Here is a 23,495-nt window from a genome sequence, read left to right on the forward strand (position 1 = left end):
GTCTCGAGACCAGAGAGGTTGATATCGTTCCACTTTTTGTTCCCGTGGAACTAAGTGGGGGTGGACTCAAAAGTGGTGAGGAAAGAGGGGGTGGGAGACAGCTGAAAATGCAGTGAGAACTGCGGGTCGTGATCAGTCGGTGGCTGAGATCTCGCCTAGGGTGAAGAAACTAGGAAGTCTGTACCTCGCGGAAGACACGGGACCGACCCCGGGGCTCCTCTCACTGACGCGTTCCCGCCACCTGTCAGACGGGAGTAGCTGCAGAGGATGGGGAGGGTTGGGGAGGGGAGCGCCAGGTCCCCGGAGGAAGGCCGCGAGGCCAGCGCGTCTATGCCGTGGGAACGTCCGGGAGCAGCAAGGAAAGCTAGGCTCGGAGAGACCTCACGCGGCGGTCTCCGAAGCTCCGCAGGGGGTTTGGGGAGAGGTTGCCACCGAGTGCCCCTCCCCCAGACACGTGACAGCGACCTGCTGGTGCCTCCGCTCCTGCAGCGTAGCTTGCTCTGTTTCTTCCCTCCCGCCGCCTTGTCCTTCTTCTCCCCGGTTCCCGTCCCCCCGCCCTCCCCCACCTCTCTCCTCACACGCCCCAATCGCTGCTTGAGTTACGAAGCTCCCGCCCCTCCATCCTTTTCTTCGCTTTATCATTGGCTGAAGGCTCAAGGACGCGTCCTGAGGGCGGGTGGCAGCCATTGGTGCGATGAGCAATCCGAGTTCCCGGATGAGGGAACATTCTGCAGTATAAAGGGAGCGGGGAAGGCGGGAGACAGCGCAGTTTGAATCGCGGTGCGACGAAGGAGTAGGCGGTGGGATCTCGCTGGGTGTTTGACTAGCCCTTTCTCTGCCTTGCTTGTCTGAGCTTCAGCAGAATTCGAAATGGTAAACTTAGCAGAGACGCTGGACGGCTCCGCTGGTTTTTGCCGGCAGGAGTAAAACCCGTTGCACACAGGGTTGGGGTGAAGTGGCGGCGGTTGGGAGCGCGCGGAGACAGGATTTAGAAGAGCGGGGGGAGGTCTTTTGTCGGCGGCAAGCGGAGCAGCCTCCGATCTTGTGGCGGGCGGCGGCGGTTGGGTCGCGCGCGCAGCGCCGCTGGGGGCGGGCGGGCGGAGGCGCGCGGCCGCGGCGAGCGCGCGGCGGGGGGCGGGCGGGGTCGTCTCTGCAGCGCGGCGGACCGGGGACCCCGGCGGGGCCGCGCTCGTGCCCGGGACGCGCTGCGGTGGGGGAGGGGCGTGCCGCCCCTGTAATCCTATATTCTTCGTTCCTCCTTCGCTTTCGGGCGTGTGCGCGCCGCAGGCTGGCGGTAAGGCTGGGAAGGACTCCGGAAAGGCCAAGACAAAGGCGGTTTCCCGCTCGCAGAGAGCCGGCTTGCAGGTCAGTGGCTGTTCGTGCTGTCTTAGAGTCGTGGCGTTTTTCTTTGCCCCTCCTTTCTTGTTTGCCACCGCTCGAGAAGGACGTCTTGTCTATTCAGAGGCGATGCGGTGTCGCGACTTGGGTTGTCGATATGATAAATATCGGGGGGGGGGGGCGATCACGTGTGTCGAGGCTGGGGCGTGTTGCTGCACCAGCGTCGCCCATGATCTTTGCTTTGGCGCTCGTATAATTTTCCCATCTTTGACACTTAGATCTGTATGCGTTTATGTTTGTGTTGTTAAAATTAAGTTCCCGGTGGGCCGTATCCATCGACACCTGAAATCTAGGACGACCAGCCATGGGCGCGTGGGCGCGACTGCCGCTGTGTACAGCGCAGCCATCCTGGAGTACCTCACAGCAGAGGTAAACGGGTGTACGCCTATAATCTGGAAAAGGTTTTGGTTAGGGGGGGAGGAGAGGGAAGGAGGAAAGTGATGCAAGAAAACTCCCAGGCCCTAAACGCGGCTAGAAGCCTCTAGGAACGCTAGAGGGAGCTGGTGTTCATTAAGGGATCCTGTTGAGCTCGAGTTTGCTGCTCTTGGAAATAATTACGTGCCCCCTATAGTTTTTGGTATATCTTGCCAGTCAGGTAGTCCGGGGACGATAATTGGGTAGGTTTATATTCACGATGGTTTGATTCTATTCTCTGGATTTTGGCCTAAGGCAAGTTGGAAAGAAATTGATTTAGGTTTTGTCTTTTAGGTACTTGAACTGGCAGGAAATGCATCAAAAGATTTAAAGGTAAAGCGTATTACTCCTCGTCACTTGCAACTTGCTATTCGTGGAGATGAAGAATTGGACTCTCTGATCAAGGCTACAATTGCTGGTGGTGGTATGTAACAAATATTTTAATGCTTTAAGGAAAAAAACTTCGTAATTATTTCTGGTCTAAAATGGACACTTTTTATTGATTCAGTATGGTCACATATTTGTTAAATTTGATTTTATGCTTTATAACTCCAAATGAATTTTTACATACTTGAGCTCCATATTTTAAAGATCTTTCAAGTTGAACTGTAAACTGTGACTTAAAATATATATACTAAAGAGTAAAATTAATCCTTTTCATTCTCCTAGGTGTCATTCCACATATCCACAAATCTCTGATTGGGAAGAAAGGACAACAGAAGACTGTCTAAAGGATGCCTGGATTCCTTATTATCTCAGGACTCTAAATACTCTAACAGCTGTCCAGTGTTGGTGATTCCAGTGGACTGTATCTCTGTGAAAAACACAATTTTGCCTTTTTGTAATTCTATTTGAGCAAGTTGGAAGTTTAATTAACTTTCCAGCCAACCAAATTTCTGCATTTGAGTCTTAACCATATTTAAGTGTTACTGTGGCTTCAAAGAAGCTATTGATTCTGAAGTAGTGGGTTTTGATTGAGTTGACTGTTTTTAAAAAAACTGTTTGGATTTTAATTGTGATGCAGAAGTTATAGTAACAAACATTTGGTTTTGTACAGACATTATTTCCACTCTGGTGGATAAGCTCAATAAAGGTCATATCCCAACCTTGTTGTGTTTAAAGTTTGCTTAACTGTAATAGGAACTCATGTCTTCTGAATAGGCATCTCATCCAGTAAAAGCAAAGTACATTTATTCCCTTGAAATTAAACTTTTAACTCTATAGGTTACCAAAGTCAGATGACTCGAACGTAAAGTTTAAAAACTGGAGGGAGGTAGAGTGGGATATGATACTGTTTTTCTGTTTTTTTGAGACTAAGGTTTGGCAATCTGTTTTACTTTGGCTGGTCTTGCTGTTTGTGACAGTTCTTCACCAGTGCACTATTTATTTACTTTGGGCTTGGAAGGGAGAGGGAGGTAGAGAAGTCCTGAATATAGTTATCTCCACAAAATGAACTTTAAGTTTATTCTTTGAAGACAATAGCAAACAGTCTACTAGGAACTGTTTTTAAGTCTACAATACTCATTACTTCCTTTTTATAGAAGAGAATCAGGATTTCTTTGGAAGTATGACCTGTGATAGACTGGCTGAGTCAACATGTAAAAAATCATTTTGATGTTTGGCTCAAGGAAGTTTTAGAAGATTTAAAACCAGGATGTGGACAGTATAAAAAAATGACACTTCCCACCTATCCCCCAAAGGTATCATATTTAGCTGAGGTAATACTGTCCTGAAGATGAGAAGGGAGAAAACCAAGAACATTCTTAAGTGATGGTTATACGTTCTGGAAAGGCCAGGTCCTGCTTTGTTTTGATCATAAGATTAGTGTTACACTGCTTTTCACCACAGTTAGTTGTAGACTACAAATTAAACAGCTTTTTAATTGGCCTGACAATCTAATGGAACCTGGGTCAGAAAAATGTGCAGTTGAAATAGGCTGTAAAACGACCCCGGGGTTGGGGTCATACGTGGCTTTAACGTGTTTAGGACTTGTGTAGGAGTTCCCAGTGAGGCCTGACAATACGGTCCTCACCTGACCGAATCCTCTCGCCACTAAGGTGGCCCAGAGGAGGCGCCTTCTTGACAGGGGAGCTTTCTTGAAAACAAGTGCCCCCCCAAACCATCCTACCGCCCGGGCCTCCGAAAGGCGGGGTTCCGTCTGCAGAAACCGCGCTAGGAGGTCAAGGGGCCGGGACCGGCGGAACGTGCCCCCTACCCGGGCAGCTCAGCTGGTATGGCCCGCCTTCCCGCCTCCTCCGGTTGGTCGGCTCCCGACGGCCCGGAAATCTGGGAGCCGCGCACTGCCCGCGGAGTCGGCTCAGACGCCGGGGCCCGGAAGCTGGGTCCGGGGCCGGAAAAGATGCAGTCCGCGCCGTAGCGGCCCGCAGGGGGCGGGGAGGCCGCCGGAGGAGGCGGAGCTGGGAAGCCCGCCCGTCAGCTCCGGCCGCAGCCGCGGTCTCCTGCGCTCCTCCCCGTTCCCCGCCCGCCCCCGCCCTGGCGGCTTCCGCCCCTCTTTAGCTGCGCTACCAGAGGAAACGGAAGAAGGCGTAAGCCATGGAGGGGAACCGGGATGAGGCGGAGAAATGTGTCGAGATCGCCCGGGAGGCCCTGAACGCCGGCAACCGCGAGAAGGCCCAGCGCTTCCTGCGGAAGGCCGAGAAGCTCTACCCACTGCCCTCGGCCCGCGGTGAGGACCTCAGCGTCCCTCCCCTCCCTGTCCCATCCCCGGACCACCGCGTAGCTGGTCCCCTATCCGCGCCATTGCCCCTCTGGGGGAGCCCACGGGACCCCGGCCTCCCGAACCCGCCCCAGGGTACCGGGGAGGAGCATCCGGACACACCCCCGCCCCAGCTCCGGCCCCGCGGGCCCCGGCCGAGCTCTGGATGGGCTACCGGAGTCTTCTGCACCAGCCTGCCTGCGCGTGGTTGGCTCCCAGCTGACAGGGGGAAGTTGTCGGTTCGGGGATCGTTTTTGGAAATGTTCAGCTCTCGTCTTTCCGGGAGATTTGGCTGATGCCGTCTTACCAGAAAGGGGCTTTATATCTAACTGTTTGGTTGTGTGGCCCCTTTCCTTCTTCCATCCTCACCCCCAAATAAGGCCTAGGCCCCTAATGAAGTGAGGGGAACGGGGAACTCTAGTGGCTAATTTATGGGTCTCACGTTCCACCATCTCTTGGGTAGAAACCGTTCGCAAAGCAAATATTTTCAAATACCTGAGATGACATTGCTTTTCTTTGGGAAAGAGTTCCTTAAGAAGAGAGGAGCACACATTTGGCAGGAATGATCGAGTCAGTAATGATTTGCTAATTATTATCCGAATTGACAACATCATAATTATTGACAAATTAGGCAAAACTCTAAGGAACAGACACTGGACTTCCTTCAGTTCAGTTCACTGTATTCTTTTTCCTACTCTTTAGACTTCGAGGTAATAACAGCCAACATTTATTGAGCATTTGCAAAGTGTCAAGCATTGTACCAAGCGTTTTATGTGCATTATTTAAATTACTCCTTAGAATAACCCTTTGTGGAGGTACACGATTCATTTGACCATGTGGAAACAGACTTTTCAATGAATGAATGAATGAAAGAAAATATCTTATCCAAGGTCACATAGTAATTAGTGACAAAGTCTAGAGTAATACTTGAGCTGTCTGCCTTCAAAAGGTCCTTAACCACTACACTCTATTACCTTGCCAATAGGATACCGTTTTACTTGAGTTGCAAAATATTTCCAGGTTAAGAAGAAAATTATTGATAAGAATGTGGTGTTACCTGTTTTATTTTATTGTTAATAACTTTTTTCGATGTTATTGAGGCCCTTGTGCTCTTTGCTTTTCTCTCTATCCCTCCTTTTACACTGCTTTTGACAACTGTCAGAGAGGACAGGAAAGGGAAGAGAAGGAAAAGAAAGGAATGAATAAGTTTTGAATTCCTCCACTGTGTGAATATATGACTTTATTTAGTCATTGTCTAGTCCTAGAGAAACAGTTTTGACATTAAACAACTTGACCCTAGTGATAGATAATTTTGAAGCTCGATTCCTCATAACCTTCTAATCTTGGGCAAGTTAGAGAACCTCTCTAGCCTTTGTCTTTTTCATCTGTATAATGGGGGCAATAATGTACTCATCTCCTAGAGCTGTTGTGAGGATTAAATGGATTAATACATATAAAACATTTAATAATAAGTTCTCAGATTTGGTGTCATCTTCATTTTACAAGTCTCTGAAAATTTTTAAAGCCTATCAAAACTTATACAGTCTATCCTATCATATAAGCAGCTTGCAGCAGTCTGCTAGTGGACACTATATCGAAGCACATCACAATTATTTCTCTTAAAGACATAAATAGAAGAAAAAATTAAAAATATAAGAGTGAAAATCAGCACAAAGGTATTGTGAGGCAGTATGTGATTTCCAAATAAAGTGATAAGGTCCATTTGTGGTGTAGTCTGAAAACTTTAGTTCAAATGCAGACTTTACCTCTTAACAGCTTTGCAACCAGGGACAAGTCATTTAGCTTCTCTAAGCCTTGTTTAGTAAATGTAAAATGAAGAATTTCCTCACAGGATTGAGGTGAACATTCACTGAAATAGGTATGTACAAATGCTTAGCAAAGTCTGTTTTACATAGACTGTTCTCTGAAGATGTTAATTGAAATAATTTAAGAATTCCAGGAGGGAAAGATCTAGAGTTTGTGTGAGATATGATAAAAGGTTTTCTGTAGAAGGAAAGTGAAGTTATTTTAAAAATTTTATCCTGAATTACATACACCTCTTTAGATTACCACTAAACCTTTATAACTCGGAAAAGTGACTGAATAGTTTTCCAGATGTGTTTTCTTACCAAACTAAGGAAAACATTGTATTTTGATTTCCATTATTCTTATACAGTGAATGGACAAATGTAAGACTAAATTAGCTAAATTCTAGGTTATTATACTGTCAAATTTTATTCTTACCAGATTAGAAGTGTTATTGATAAAACACTAAAATACTGGCAAGAATTTTTCTTGAGGGAAATCTTGATTTCCAATGGGATCTAGGACATTGTTGCTTTCTGTATTTTTAGTTGAGAATATTGTTTTACAGTTTATTGTAGTGGACTTCTGAGTGAAATGAATTTTACAGGATTCAAGTATTTTTGTTCCTATTTAATTTAGCTTTGAAAGCATTGATGTATATGAATAGCAATGGCATACAAAATATAAGCATTCTGGGAAAATAGTGTCAACAGGCAAAAACTAAATTACATTTTAGTTTCTTAAATGATACATTTATTTGAATTATTGTATGTTTTGGTCTTAGAGGGGTATATAATCTCATTGTTTAATGTGCCACGTTGCTCTTTTCATACTTTATTGTTGCAGACTAATTAGAGGGACTGGCAATCTGAAGAATTTTTTTTTTCTTTTTTTAGAGAAAGCATTTTTATTGTTTTCAAGAATGTTGTAGTAATTTGAACCAGATGATGGCATACGGCTTCAAAAAATTGGCCATCCTGAGTCTACTTTATTGAATGGATAACTTACGTATAATTTGCAGTGTCAATCTGCACATTAACAATTAAGATAGCCCTCTATTTTACTTTTTTCTCACCTTTGAGAGAGCTATGTGTAGAAAACATCCTTTTTCTCCTTTTTCTAATATAACAAATTCTACACAGAAAGGCAGTATAGTCAAGTAATATAATTGATTAATGTTTTGGACCTGACTTTACATCCAACATTAGATTCTTTAACAATATCTTGGTGGAATAATTGAACTAAAAAAGTTAGTTATGTACCCCCAAATTAACTGCTTTTTCTTCCTTTCTTTCCTATATATATTTTAAAATTTAAATCTAGTAAACATTCATAGGTCTGTCCTTTTATCTTGTTTAAAATGGTAAAATAAAGCCCCTTAAAGTGTCCTAATTCTGGAATATTATACAGAATATTCATTTTAAGACAATTCCATTCTATTTCTATTTCTGACTTAATTAAAATTCATTGTCAAGTACAAATTATACATTTGGAACAATTATTTCTATAGAACCAAGTTAAATGTTAGAAAATGTTTTCCAAGTATCAGCTAATAACCAAACTATTTGAGACATTATGTTTGAAGAAAGAAGCCTGGATTGGGGTTTAACCCTTAATTTAATAGTTTTGTTACTTTTATCTTTCTGAGATAACTCAGAAAGTTAACTTAATCTTTCTGAGCCTCAGTTTCCTCATCTGTAAAGTGGAGATTTAGTTACTCGACAGATAAGTTACTGAGTATGCATTGCTTCATGCTAGGCACTGTTCTAGAAGGCAATAGTGGGCAATAATACAAAGTCCTTGTCCTCATGGAACTTCGATTCTAGAGAATATAGAAAGTACTTGAGGGACATAAAAATGACTCAGTTCCCATCAGTCCCCCTTCCTTGTTTGACTCTGTTTTCTCATTTTCACACAATAATTGTGAAGATATTTTGGTAGCTTAAGTGCTATAAGAATGTCATGTATTACAACTATAGCAAAAGAATTTGGATGGTGCTTTGGTGCTGACAGGGTAATATTTGTCCCTTTTCTGTTGTTTTTAATGTATATATATAAACACAAAATAATGGTTTATAAGTTTGGATTAATCTCAGTTTGGATTCAAATATTCATTCTATGCTTAGTTCTTCTGTCTTACCAATTTCATTCCTTATAATACCTATGTATATATACATAGATGTCCCTCTTTTACGTTAAAAACTTCTTTGAATTTTTAAAGTAAAACCATTTGAATCTTAATCATCCTTTTTTCTCCCATAGTACCTAGCAGAGTTTTGCATTTCCTTCCTTTATCTATAAACCAGGAACTTCTGGGATGGTACTATTTGATATAATTTTATTCCCTTCAATGAGGGTGATTTGTTAATAAATCAATGAAAATTTAATTTTATGGTTTTAAGCTTTTCACTTAATACATTCACAATCAGATGATTTGGGTAAAGAATATATATATGTAAATAAAGGTGGTCCCTGTAGCAAAAATTTGGAAAGTGTATAGATGTGCATTAGTGGGAATTGATTAAATAAATTGCATTGCATTCATATAGTAGAATATTCTGCAACTGTTAAAAACAATGTGGATCTCTATTGATTGCTTTAAAATGATATCCATAATATTTCAAGAATTGAGTAAAGGTAGACTACAGAACTTTGTGCATGTAGATAATTCTGTTTTTATTTTAAAATATCTAGAAAGCTAGACAGCTAGCTATCTAGAGTAGCTAGGGTTAAATAACCAAAATGATACAGTGATTTTTTTTTTCTTATGTAGGATTTATAAATGATTTTTGCTTTGTTACATCTTTTTTTTTTTGAAGAGTGAACATTTATTACATATATAATCACACAAATAATAAAGCTATTTCCAGTTTGTGATGAGAAGGGGAAAATCCATTTGTTTTTAAAATCATGTGTTCTGATTTTAGATTCAGCTTATAATGGACCTTATGTATAATGGTGTGTGGCAGAGACTTATAAAATAAAAACAGATCTCAGTTCTTCACTTTTGGATTATCTACAAAAACATTTTTGATACTATGTTGATTTCTTCACTTTTCCTTAATATAGAATGCATTCAACTAAATCCGTATTACCTTAGAACCCCAGTCAAGACAGTATCTGGGGGAAGCAGATGTGGCTGAAGCAATTGGGTTCCTGTCTACCATGTGGTGGGTCCTGGGTTCGGTACCTGAGGCCTCCTGGTGAAAGCAAACTGAGCGAAGAGAGCTGGTGCAGCAAGATGATGCAACTAAAAAGAAACACAGAGGAGAGACAGTGAAAGACACAACAAACCAGGGAACTAGGGTGGCTCGGGTAATTGCCTCTCTCCCACATCAGAAGGTCCCAGAATCAGTTCCCAGTGCCTCCTAATGAGAAGACAAGAAAAAACAAGTAGACACAGAAGAACGCACAGTGAATGGGCAGAGAGAGTAGACAGCGAGTGCAAGGACAGGAATAAGTAAATACATATTTTTTTAAAAAAAGGATAGGTTCTGGAAGATGAATGGATTAAAAACAATTGGATAATTTCGAAACCAAAGGTAAACATCCTCTGGTTTATAAATACTACATTCTGTGCAACTGATATTTTTAGTTGTGCTCATTATTAGAAATAGATCTCGTGATAGTTAAGCTGTTTAATAAATCAGAAAAATGCCATGTTTACTAAATTCTTACAGTACTTCAGTTGGACCATATTGCCTTGTTGGACATTTGTTCCAGTGGCTGTCAGTAAAGAAAACCTTGCTGATGGCATTTTTTAAGATGATGACATTGGATATTGAGACCCAGAAGTAATGGGACTTGTCCAGATTTTCACTCTGTGGAGCCTTTGATGTTTTATGTGAGTGCGTGTACATATGCAGCTATTTGTACAGGTCCCGCTTTAGCAATATCCAATGTCCAGCTATCAACATGGAAAAAGATGTCTAAAGGACATTAGGAATAATTAATATTTGTGCAAAGAGTGGAGGGAAACATAAATAACTTCCAACTAGCACGCACAGGGACATTGTGGCCATCTGTAAACACTAAACATATATAACCACTATTTGTGAATTCCAAAAATAGATATTGGATTATGTTTGTAAACTGGCCTTTTCCTCTGGGCGTATTATATTGGATTGGATTCAGAGGTTTCACTCTTCCTTGATTCAATTATGATTAAGGCTTTGGTTGGGCCACATTAGTAAGATGTTGAGTCCCACCAGGGACTCAAAGAGAGTACTACACAGCAGAGAAGAGAGTTTAGACTTTCAATCCTGGAACCGGAGGAAGTAATTACACAGAGGAGTAGATATATAAGAAAAGAGAGAAGGCTAAATTAGACAGAGCAGAGGTGCTGGGAAGAGAGATGAGTTGTTCACCTGATAGTTTACCCTGGCCTTGTGGAGAGAGCAGAGCAGCTGAGCCCAGAGCCTTGGGAGAGAGACTAAACTTACCCAGCCTACAGCTGATATTGGAAGAAGTTGGGACCATGGAGCATTAAGGGAGAGGAAGCCTGAACCCTTGCAGACATTGGCAGCCATCTTGCTCTAACACATGTTCTCAGACTTTGCTGAGAGAAATAACTTCACTTTATGGCCTGGTAACTGTAAGCTTCTACGCCAAATAAATACCCTTTATAAAAGCCAACTTATTTCTGGTTTTTTTTTTTTTTAAGGTTGATTGATTTATTTTTATTTTATTTCTCCCCCCTCCCTCATTGTCTTCTCTGTGTCCATTCGCTGTGTGTTCTTCTTTGTCTGCTTGTATTCTAATTAGGTGGCTCTGGGAACTGATCCTGGGACTTTCCAGAGTGGGAGAGAGATGAACATTCTTTTGCGCCGCCTCAGTCCCTGGTCTGCTGCGTCTCTTACTATCTCACCTCTGTGTCTCTTTTCGTTGCGTCATCTTGCTGTACCAGCTCTCTGTATGGGCCAGCACTCCTGCGCGGGGCAGCACTCCACATGGGCCACCTTGCCACACGGGCCAGCTTTCCTTCACCAGGAGACCCTGGGTACCAAAACCTGGACCTCCTACATGGTAGACAGGAGCCCAGTTGCTTGAGCCACATCTGCTTCCCCCATTTCTGATACTTTTTATCAGCACCCCTTTGGATGACTTTCATATCTGGCTCCACAATGTTTAAAAATTATTTCTTGGAGCCAATGTAGCTCAGTGGTTGAGCATTGGCTTCCCATATATGAGGTCCTGGGTTCAACCCCCAGCCCCAGTACCTAAAAATATATTATTTTTTCATTTATTAGCTGAAATACTTCTATAAAGAGACACTTCCTCCTCATCTGTCTTATGGTTATGCAGTGGTACAGTTTATACAGGAAAGGTAGGATAAATGCTTGATTGCCTTTATCAGTTTTCAAGAAAAGGAGCTTCTTTTCAAGAAAAAGAGTCATTCTCTAAAATCAATTGTTATTTTTAAATTATTATAATTATTTTTTTATTTATTTTTTCTTTGACCAGGTGGAGCCCCTTTATGTTAGCTCCTGAGTCCCTAGACACCACCCTGTAGTTTTTTTCAGATATACCAGGGCTGGAGATTGAACCTGGGACCTTGTATATAGGAAGCTGCTGCTACACTGGCTCCCAGTCCCAAAATTTCTCAGACCCATTTTTCACTTTTTCTGCCCTGGAATCAACTGTATATCCAAGGAATCTCCTTTTAGTGGACAATGGTATTTAGAAACAGATAACTTATATTAATTTTTATACCTGAATGTAAGACTCTGGACATATATGGTTATGTGTATTTTTTCACAGTGTGAAAATCATTCTATCACCACAGGATCATTTTAGCCTTTTCCATTTCTATATTTGTAATTTCATTTTCTGACAGCGAGGACCATGACTCTCATTATCCTCAACTACTTTTCTTTCTGGATTTTAGATGCTCAGTTAATTTTACTAGACTGTCCTGGTATTGGTTGTTCTGGATCAATATCCTTAGGTATGTGATTTCTTTGACCTTTCAATATGTAGTTTGAAATCTTTTTGTTTTTATATCAGAAAAGTTTTCTGAATTGATTTTTTCTTTATTTTCTTATTTTCCCTAAGTTTTATCACCTAAAGTCTAGATAAATAATTTCTTTTTCTAATTCTGATTTATTTTGTCCTTTCCTTTCATATATCATTTTCTTAAAGTGACTTGTTTTGATATAGGAGGTTTTAGGGTTTGTATGTTTTGTCAGCAAGTGTTTGTGGTATGAATTTATTGTCTTCAGAGGTTTATTTTATTCCTGTTTTCCTTTTTATTAGGATTTTTTAATGAGATTTGACGTCTTTCATTTTCTTCTACTCATTTTTATATGAAAGTAGTTAACTTTCCAAATACATGGAGATCCTTTTGTAATTGTATAATGGTTGAAATTATGTCACCTTGCTCTATGAGATCTCCTCAATCCTATCTCCTTCTCCACTTTTGTCTAGATCTTCTCCCCTCTCTCTCTCTTTCTCTCTTTTTTTTTTTCTATTGCTCCATCCTCCTCAGTTTGAATTCTGTTACCAGCAATTTCTCCTTTGTGTGGCATTGTTCTGGAAGGAAACTTTGATTCGTTTTGACAATTTCTTGCACTTAGAGTGTTCTGTTTCCTTAAGACCTTATTGTGAATGCTTGCACTCAACTACTGTTGGAGTAGTCAAGCCCATTCCTTTTTGCATGCTTTTTTTTTCCTTTCAATTTTGCCTGCTGTGCTTTATAGATAGTCATTGCTGGTTATTTTGGGGTTCCTCTCTTCCTTGAGCTGGCAAATGCTCTACTACTGTTCTTTTCTTCTTCGCATACAAATGCTGATATCCAGACAGATCTTGTAACTGTTGGTGATTTGTCCCTTCCTTCTTGTATTTTGGGATGTTGTCCATGAGGTTTTGATTTTGCTCTATCTGATTTTTTGAGGGAATTTGGAAGATTTACATTTTAAGCTGCCGTTACTGCCTTCTCAGAATTCCCACAGGTTTTTTTCATGTTTAAAAGTTGAGTGATGACGCTGGCTTCCTTCTTAGATTGGCATTGTGATTACATTAAACAAGGACTAATATACAATAAAAACTGACTAGGGAACTGGATGTGGCTCAAGCAGTTGGGTGCCTGCCTACCACACGGGAGGTCCTGGGTTTGGTTCCTGGTGCCTCATTAAAAAAACAAGACAGTGAGCTGAAGCAACGGGCTGGCGTGGTGAGCTGATGCAGCGAGGTGATGCAAGAAGGAGACACTAAGGCAACACAATGAGAGACACAACAAGCAAGGAGCAGTGTGGCTCAAACAATTGGGTACCTCCCTACCATATGGGAAGTCAGGTTTGGTTCCCAGTGCCTCCTGAAAAGAAGATGAGCAGACACAAAGAACATACAATGAAAAGACACCAAGAGCAGACAGTGAGCGCAAGCAACAAGGTGGGAGAAGAAATAAATAAAATAAATCTTTAAAAAAAACTAACTTTATAATAGATATGTTTTACTTGTTAATAACTAATACATTGCTGTCAAATGGAGTGCTTTTCTATACCATATACAACTAGATTGTTATAAAAAGCTAAATTTCTTTGTGTTTGGTGACTCTTGATTGTACTAGCCAGAGAAAAGGTATGGTTGATAGAAGTTCTTTTGTGTGTATAAAATATAATTTAAAAATACCTACATATTTGCAGATTTGTCAGTAGCACTGCTAGGATTTTAAAAAAATAGATAAAATGTTTATTGAGATATAATTCACATACTATATAATTCACTTATTTAAATTATACTATTCAGTGGGTTTTTAGAATATTTGCAGTTGTACATCTATCACAACAATCAATTTTAGAGCATTTCCCTTACCCCCTAAAAAAGAAACTCCACATCCAACTTTCCCCTCACCTACCCAACCTTAGGAAACTACTAATCTCTGTTTCTGTAGCTTTGCCTATTCTGTATGTTACAATAAATGAAATCACATAATATGTGGTCTTTTGTGACTGGCTTCTTTTGCTTAGCAATATATTTTCAAGATTCATCCATGTTACAGCATGTGTTGATTTTTCATTACTTTTTTTTTTTCCTTCCCCTCCTGAGATGGCTCCCTCATGTATTTGCTTGTTGTTTTGCTCATTTGTCTGCTCATTGCTTTTTCTGGTCTGCTTATAGTTCATTATATTGTTCATTATTTTTACGAGGCACTGGGAACTGAACCTAGGACCTCCTGTGTGGGAGGTGGGCACTCAACTGCTTGAGCCACATCTGCTCCTGGTTCTTCATTTCTTTTTATTGGCAAAAAATATCCATTGTGGTGGCAGACTTGGCCCAGTGATTAGGGCATCCATCTACCACATGGAAGGTCCACGGTTCAAACCCTGGGCTTCCTTGACCCATGTGGAGCTGGCCCATGCGCAGTCCTGATGTGCGCAAGGAGTGCCCTGCTACGCACGGGTGTCCCCCGCACAGGGGAGCCCCATGCGTAAGGAGTGCACCCCATAAGGAGAGCTGCCCAGCACGAAAGAAAGTGCAGCCTGCCCAGGAATGGTGCCGCACACACGGAGAGCTGACACAAGATGACGCAACAAAAAGAAACAGTTTCCCGTGCCTCTGACGACAACAGAAGCGGACAAAGAAGACGCAGCAAATAGACACAGAGAGCAAACAACTGGGGCAGGAGGGGGAAGGGGAGAGAAATAAATAAATAAATCTTTTAAAAAATATATCCATTGTATGGATGTATCACGTTTCGTTTATCCATTCATCAGTTGATAGGAATTTTTGATCATTTCCACTTAGAAGCTATTGTGAATAATGATGCTATAAACATTGAAATACAAGTTTTTGTGTAGAATGTATGTTTTTGCTTTTCTTAGATATTCACCTAAGAATGGGATTGCTGGGTCATATGATAATTCTATGTTTAACTGATTAAATCCTTATAGTAAAACCATTATTGTTATCCTTGTGTCTCAAACAGAGAAATGAAGAGGTTAAGAAAAAGTCCCAGCTGGAGGTAGTTATGAAAACCTAAGTCTGAATGTATTGTCGTTTTCTTGCATTGCTTTATACTCTTTGACAAATAGGTAAACATCCATCTAGACCTCTAAATGCAGCCCAAAAAGGAGTATTCAGAGAGTAATTATGACGGTGAGGTGATAGGTTCCTTGATCCCGGTAACTCTTGTTTGAGAGGAGTAGAGTATAATCCTCCCAGTATAACTGGAAGGCTTCTATTCAAAATGATCAATGGCCACTTCCATGTTACTTATTCTAAACTGGTAGTATAATTGTTTCTATATAAATTTACTAGCAACAAGGTGGCTTTTTTCCAATATGAGATAATATACATTAATATAGAAGATTTAGGAAACAAAAATAGAAGGAAGAGAGAAAAAAAGATAATCTGTGATATCATCATTCACAGATTGGATCCAGTGATTTATGGGAGTTTAGAGGTGGGCTATAAAATCCATAAGGGGGAGGGCTTACATAAAAAATTAACTGCTGCCTCAAATTGAAACTGAACTAAAAAGCACAGTGTGAGTATATTTGAATGTGGTTAAAAGGGGAAATTTTTGGTTGTATTTATGGTTCTAGAATAAAAATGTTTTAAAAGACCATAACACAGTGAATCCTAATGTAAACTATGGACTACATATAGTAGTATAATATAATATTCTTTCATCAGCTACATCAAATGTACCACACTAATGCAAAGTGTTAATAATGGAGGGGGTATATAGGAATTCTATTTTCTGCATGACTTTTCTGTTGACCTACAACTTCTCTAAGTATTTAAAATACTTCTTTAGGGAACGGACTTTGGCCCAGTGGTTAGGGCATCCGTCTACCATATGGGAGGTCCGCGGTTCAAATCCGGGGCCTCCTTGACCCGTGTGGAGCTGGCCCATGCACAGTGCTGATGCGCGCAAGGAGTGCTCTGCCATGCAGGGGTGTCCCCCGCGTGGGGGAGCCCCACGCGCAAGGAGTGCGCCCGTGAGGAAAGCCGCCCAGCGTGAAAAGAAAGTGCAGCCTGCCTAGGAATGGCGCTGCCCACACTTCCCGTGCCGCTGACGACAACAGAAGCGGACAAAGAAACAAGACGCAGCAAATAGACACCAAGAACAGACAACCAGGGGAGGGGGGGAAATTAAATAAATCTTTAAAAAAAAAAATACTTCTTTAAATATTTTAAAAATATATTTTAAAAAAAGAGTATAGGAGCTACCCCATTGTGCATACTGATTTAAAAACAATAAATTATGAAAATTTACCCATGAACATTTTCTTTTAAAGAAGAACATTGGAGTATGTTTTGAGCAGTCAGTTATGTTTCTTGTAGATGAGCTTGATCTTTTTGAGATTTTGTTTTTAATACCTTATTAAGTCAGCACTTGTCTTTATGGTAAGGTTCTTCCTAAGGTGTGATCTTTTTGGGGATTTATGCTGAATATTGTTGGTCCTCCATGCAGTCTACTCACTCAAGCTGGTTGAAAGTTAAATATCTGCTAGTCATGGTTGAGCTCTAGGAAATTGTTCAGCTTTCAGCACCCCTGTACTTGTAGTTGTTCTTTATCCAATCTCAGGGTGTTTTTGTCTGTGCATGCCCAGTTTACTGTTTAGCCAAAGACTCAGTGGGATTGCATGTAGATCTCTGGACTTCTCTCTTTGTTTATCTCCCTCCAATGTGGTAGTCTAATCTGGAGGTTCCAGATACCTTAGCTCCCCTATCTCCAACCTCTTTCTCTTCAGATTATTGTAACCTCAGTCTTCTGCTTGGTTTTCCCCTTCCCTGTACCTCAACTTCTAAATCTCCTCCAGGTATAAAACCATACCTGTCGTATCACTTTTGTTTCCCTTCTCAGTGACTACAGTCACATGTTGCCTTTTTCTCAGTGTCTGCTTGTTGCACATAGTTTGTCCAGTTCTCTAGTTGGTTATGACATAAGGACAAATCTGGTATCAATTACTTTGTCATGGTCAGAAGTGGAAGTCCCTCTAATAGTTTTAGACCAAGGTCTTTAATCACATAAATTTTGTACAAATAAATATTGTACCACATATTATGTCTTTTTAAAAGAGTAAGAAACTTAGAATATTAAAGACCCTGAGGTGTTCTTCAGCTTAAAAATTAAAGATAGATAGACAAACAGATAGATATGGATAAGATTTTACTCACACTTTCAAGTAAAATATGGAGACATTAAAAAGTTAAGATTTATACCTTCCTTATTGAACAAGGAATGGGGAACCCAAGAGCACTAAACCCAGGATATATAAGATGCAGAATTCAGCAGACACTCTTAAATAAAGATGTAGTTTTAGAATAAGGAGGTTCTAGTTTCATATATAGGTCAGTGGGTAGAAGGAAGAACAGATCTTAGTGCTATACTTGTGAGAGTTGTGGAAACTATTTCAATAGTCATCCTGATATATTGGACAAAATGTAGATTCAGTACTTTGATTTGAGTCCTGACTCCACTACTCACCTAGTTTTATGACCTTGATCAAGTAACTTTACTTTTCTTAACCTTAGTTTACACACCTGAAAGAGTGAAGAATGATATATACCTTATTCCTTAAAGTTATTGAAAGTTTCAAATGAAATAATGCGTGTGAAAGCACTTTATAAACTTTTATAAAGTATTTTTTTAAACTGCATTCTTGGGTATTACTCGCAGTGACTGATTTCTACTACTTAATATCAGTAAAAATCTTTTGTACTCTAAAAAATATATATGTATTTTTTCACCTCTACTCCTGCTTTGAGGATAGGAAAGTAACAGATTTTAAGAGATTTTAATTTATACTGTAGTGGTTTAAGGCCATGGACTATAAAGCAGAACAAATGAATGGTAATACATTGGGGTAGGGGAAGAAAATATTTTTGAATTTTATTATCTTATACATGCATGCACACATAGTTAAATGGCAATAATAAAATACATAATGTATGCCTACCGTCTAGGTTAAAAGCATCTTTGAAGCTTCCTGCATGCTCCTCTTTGATTTCATCTCCCTCTCCACCACTTTCTTGACTTTATTTTAATCTTTCCCTTGCCTTTCTTTATAATACTAGCACCTATGTGTCTTTTCCCACATAATGAAATGTTTGGTTTACTCTGTGACCTTAATATAAATAGCATCATACAATATATATATTCTTCTGTGACATATTCCTTTAGCTCAGTATTAGGTTTCTTTAAAAATTCAATAATATAGGTGAAAATAGCTATATTTCTTTCATTTTATATGTTGTATAGTACTATATTGTTCATTTATGTTATATAACATTTATCAGTTCCATTATTAAAGGATATTTGAATAGATTCCAGTTTGGGGCCATTATAACATTCTTTCCCAAATCATTCTTGAGCCTCTGGTGCACGTGTGCAAGAGTATCTTTAGGGTATATTACTAGGAATTGTTGTAGGATATGCCTGTCTTCAACTTTATTGGATTATATCAAATTGTATTCCTGTGGGCTTCCACAAGTTTCTGCTGCTATCAACAGTGTTTGAGAGTTCCTATGAAATAGTGTCTAATTTTTGTTCTACTTTGTATTTTCCTTATAAAGAATTAAATTGTGCAGCTTTTCATATATTGATTGGCCACTTTTTATTTCTTTGATATTTCTTATATGTCTTTGACACATTTTTCTGTTGTGTTTTATGTATTTCTCATTGGTTTTGAGGGATTTCTTTAATCTTCTGTTTTTGGGTTTTTTTTTTTAGTTTTCTATGTTGCAAATATCTCGTCTCAGTTTGTTGCTTGTCTATACACTTTTTTACACTTTTTTTTAGTTTTCTATATTGCAAATATCTTGTCTCAATTTGTTGCTTGTCTATACACTTCTTTACACTTTTTTTTAGTTTTCTATATTGCAAATGTCTTGCCTCAATTTGTCACTTATCTTTACCCTTTTTCTTTTTTTACTTTTGCATTGGAATTTTGAATGAAATTGTATTAAAGCTCAAGATTGGGGAGAATTAACTTTTTATGATGTTTAATTCTTTTATCCAATGAAGTTTAAATAATTTTTCTACATATGGATTATATATATTTTGTTAGATTTATTCTTAGGTTCTTTATATAGTAAATATGCATACATATTTTCTATTATAAGTGAAATCTTTTTCTAAAATTAAGTATTCTAACTGATTGTATGGAAAATAATTTGCCTTCTGTTTATTGATTTTTTTATATCCAGAAACCTTGTTAAATTCTTATTAATATTATTTATCATAAATTATTTTGAGTTTTCTACTTAAGTCATGTCTTTTGCAAATGATTCTTTTTTTTTCTGATTCTTATACCTTTTACTGATTTTTTTGTCTTACTGATTATCTTGATCATCCAATACAATACTAAGAGGTGATAGCAGGCATAATTATCTTGTTACTGAGTTAAAGGATGTATTTTCACCATTGTACATTATGTGGAATATTTGTTGTAGATGTTTTTTGTAAATGACCTTTATCAGGTTAAATTTTGATAACAATTTTTGTTCTTTTCTCTTTTTACCCTGTACAGAAGTAGAAATTGTTTTTCTGTATCTATTGAGATGCTTATATGGTTTTTGTCTTTTAATTTTTTAATGGTAAATTTCATCAATCAGGTTTCTGATATTAACTTAATGGTTATAGGACTCTTTGGGCCAATTGCCAATCAGTTTTGATAAGCAGTCTTTTTCTAGGAATATATCAATTTTTTTCAAATTTATCTTATTTAGTTTTGCCCCACAATTTTTTTTAACATCTTTATTGAGATATAATTCATATACCATAAAATTCACCCATTTAAAGTGTGGGTTTAGTATATTCCCAGAGTTGTGTAACCATCACTATGATCTAAATTTAGAACATTTTCAACTCCCAAAAAGAAACCTTATACCCATTAGCAGTCACTTACCTCCATGCCCTTGGTATACCTTAGACAACCACTATTCTACTCTTCTCTGTAGATTTGCCTATTCTGGACATTTCATATGAGTGTTCATCTATGTTGTAGCATGTATCATCACTTCATGTTTTTTTGTTAGTAATGTTCTATGGTATGAATATATCACATTTTATATATTCATCAGTTGATGGACATTTGTATAGTTTCTACTTTGGGGCTATTATGAAAATGCTACTATGAACATTCATGTACAAGTTTTTGTGTATATGTATGTTTTTGTTTCTCTTAGGTATATATCTAGGAGTGGGATTGTTGGGTCCAGTGGTAACTCTTATATTTAACCTTTGAAGAATTAACCAGAGTATTTTCAAAAGCAGCTATACCATTTTACATTCCTACTAGCTTCACCTCCTTGTCAGCACTTCTGTCAGTCTTGTCTTTTTTTTTTTTTTTTCTTTTTTCCTTTTTTCAGTCTTTTTAATTATAGCCATCCTGGTAACTGTTAAATGGTATCTCATTGTGGTTCTTATTTTCATTTTCCTAATGGTTTATGATGTTGAACATCTTTACATGTGTTTATTGGACATTTGTGTATCTTTGGAACTATGTCTATTCAGATCTTTTGGAATTTTTAAATTGAGTTATTTGTCTTGACGTTGAATTGTAAGAGTTCTTTGTGTATTCTGGATACATGCATGCCCCTAATCAGATATATAACTTGCAAATACTTTCTCCCATTATGTGAATGTCTTTTAACTTTTTGATGGTATCCTTTATAGCACAAAAGTGTTTAATTTTGATGAAGTCGAATTTCTCTGTTTTTTTCTTCTGTTGCTTATGTTTTTGGTGTCTTATCTGAAAATGTTTTGCCTAAACCAAGGTACAGAGATTTAAGCCTATATTTTCTTCTAAGGCTTTTTTTATAGTTTTAGCTCTTACATTTAAGTATATTATCTGTTTTGAGTTAATATTTGTGTCTGTTGTGAGGAAAGAGTTTAACTTCATTCTTTAGCATGTAGATATACAGTTGTCCTGGCACCATTTGGTGACCCACAAGTTTTGATGTAGTATTTTCATTTTCATTTAATTCCAAATACTTCCTAATTTCTATTATGATTATTTCTTTGATCCATTGGTTGTCTAGATGTTTATTTTTCCTTTCCAAACCATTTATGATTTTTCCTAGTTGCATTTTTGTAATTTATTTCTCACTTAAATGCATTGTCTTTATAGAATGTGGTATATATGATACTATTCTATAAGATTTGAAGAGGATCATTGTAAGGTCTAGCTACAATATGGCCAGTTTCATTCCTTCTGTGCTTGTAAAGAATGAGTAGTCAGCAATTTTTTAGTTTAATGTGTTTATGTCTTTTAAATCAAGCTTGATAAATTATATGTTTATGTCACTTGTATCCTTAATGATATTTTTTTATACCTGATATCAATTATGAGCTGAAATGTGTTAAAAATCATCCACCAGGATGGTGGATTTCTCTGTTTGTTTCCTTTTAGTTCTGTTACTTTTAAAATACATATATATTTAATTTTTGTTTCTATCATGGATAGTTTCAAGCAAGTACAAAAGAAGACAATAGTGTAATCAATCCCTGTCACCCACCTTTAACCATTATCAATTAATAGCCATTATTATATCATGCCTTCTCTCTACCTTTACTTCCATGCCTTCATCTGTACTCCTTTCAGATTATTTTAAAACCAATCCCAGATATCCATTATTTTGTCCACTCAATGTTATTTTAGATTTGCTTGCACATTTACCACAGTATTTCCTCACCATTTCTTCTTGTACTTTAGCCCCCCGGAAGTATTTTCCTTCTGCCTGAAATACAAGTAATACACTGTCCTCTAGTGATAATCTACTAGTGGTAAATCATTTCAGTTTTTTATTTATTTGAAAATGTGCTGATTTTACACAGTTTCTAGAAAAATAGTATATAATTCAGTTGAAAGTTATTTTCTGTGAGCATTTTACAAATATTATTCCAGTACCTTCTTGCCACCATTAATGCTGTTGAAAAATAAGCAGAAAGTGTAATTTGTTTCCTTGTAAATGATCTCATTGGTGATTTTTTTTTTATATTCCGTGGTTTCATTGGGAGAATTTACATAAAAAGGTATGACAAATAAAAGTTGTCATAGGTAATTGATAGAAATGTCAAAGTATCAGGTTTAAATTTCTTAACGGTCTACTTCTAAATGGTGATTAGTGGTCTTTACATATGTGGATGCTTGATATCTAAAAGGACCCTGTGGTGAATCTTTTTAGAGAACACAGTTCTTAATTTGTCTATTTTATAACTTTCTTCTCAAGATGTTGTGTATGTATCTTGATGTAAACAGGCACAGTATACTTTCTATATGTTTCTACAGCACTATTAGAAATAATTATGAAAAATGGAAGCACGGCTGGAAATACCCCTCATTGCCGAAAGCCATCAAGTAGTGGTGACCACAACAAACCTAACTGTACAAAGGAGAGCACATCTGGTAGTGGTGAAACTGGAAAAAGCTACACCAAAGACCAAGTAGATGGAGTTCTCAGGTAGGAATAAGTATGATTTATATTTCAACTCTAATTGATACTAATGTAATTTTTTGTTATAAAGCCTAAAAAATGGGTGAATTATGATTCAGTAGAAGAATAGACATTGAGGAATTGAAAATCTGGATGTGTTAATGCTTCATATTCTTTATGAAATCAATCTGTAGCTCATTTACATATATATGCAAACACCATAATGTTCTCTCTTCTTCTAATATTTTTCTAACTCTGATTAGTCTGCCTCAGTGTTTTAGTTTTACCTCATGATATGCTCCTGCTTAAAGCAGAAGAATTAGGCAGAATTGAAGAAATATAAACTATTGTTTTGGGGATCTAATTTTATGAATAAGAAAAAGGTTTCTGGAAATAAAATGAACCTCTGAATATGAAACATTAGCGGAAATATAGTTTTGTTTTCTGCTACAGTTTAAGTAAAATGGTGTGTCATGTTATTTTTCTAGAGAAACTAGAGTTTAGAATGAAGGGCTCTGAACAGTGATTAATCAAATAATGCACATGGAAAGTGAACTAGCTCAAATGAAGAGTAGGTAAATCTAGTTACAGATTATCCCTTTCTCTTTTGTCCTTTCTTATCTATTTCTTATAATTTTATTTCCTCCTTTATTCCCTCCCCTTCTTGTTTATCCCATCCTTGCTTTTTAACGTTTATTCTCTAAACTTTTTTACTTACCATAATTTGGAATTGAAGTACTTTTTAAGATGCAGGTTTGCTTTATTGAGGAGG

At 38.2% G+C, this 23,495-nt stretch overlaps 2 protein-coding genes across 2 annotated transcripts in view; both read left to right on the forward strand.

Annotated features, from left to right (window-relative positions):
• The first annotated feature begins 733 nt into the window (after positions 1–733).
• On the forward strand, positions 734–2,917 carry H2AZ1 (H2A.Z variant histone 1). The gene is made up of 5 exons (XM_004461953.4): positions 734–873; positions 1,288–1,365; positions 1,654–1,767; positions 2,107–2,236; positions 2,482–2,917. Exons 1-5 carry the CDS (start codon positions 871–873, stop codon positions 2,541–2,543), a joined length of 387 nt encoding a protein of 128 aa, XP_004462010.1. The 5' UTR covers positions 734–870; the 3' UTR covers positions 2,544–2,917.
• Positions 2,918–4,068: 1,151 nt separating this feature from the next.
• Positions 4,069–23,495, forward strand: part of DNAJB14 (DnaJ heat shock protein family (Hsp40) member B14) — a 60,404-nt gene continuing 40,977 nt past the window's right edge. Inside the window, exons 1-2 of the mRNA XM_004461954.5 lie at positions 4,069–4,498; positions 22,579–22,750. Of these exons, the coding sequence (XP_004462011.1) occupies positions 4,366–4,498; positions 22,579–22,750 (305 nt within the window). The 5' untranslated portion in view covers positions 4,069–4,365. The remainder of the gene's footprint in view (positions 4,499–22,578; positions 22,751–23,495) is intronic.

The sequence above is a fragment of the Dasypus novemcinctus genome, chromosome 1 (assembly GCF_030445035.2).
Source record: "Dasypus novemcinctus isolate mDasNov1 chromosome 1, mDasNov1.1.hap2, whole genome shotgun sequence".
Lineage (NCBI taxonomy): Eukaryota > Metazoa > Chordata > Mammalia > Cingulata > Dasypodidae > Dasypus > Dasypus novemcinctus.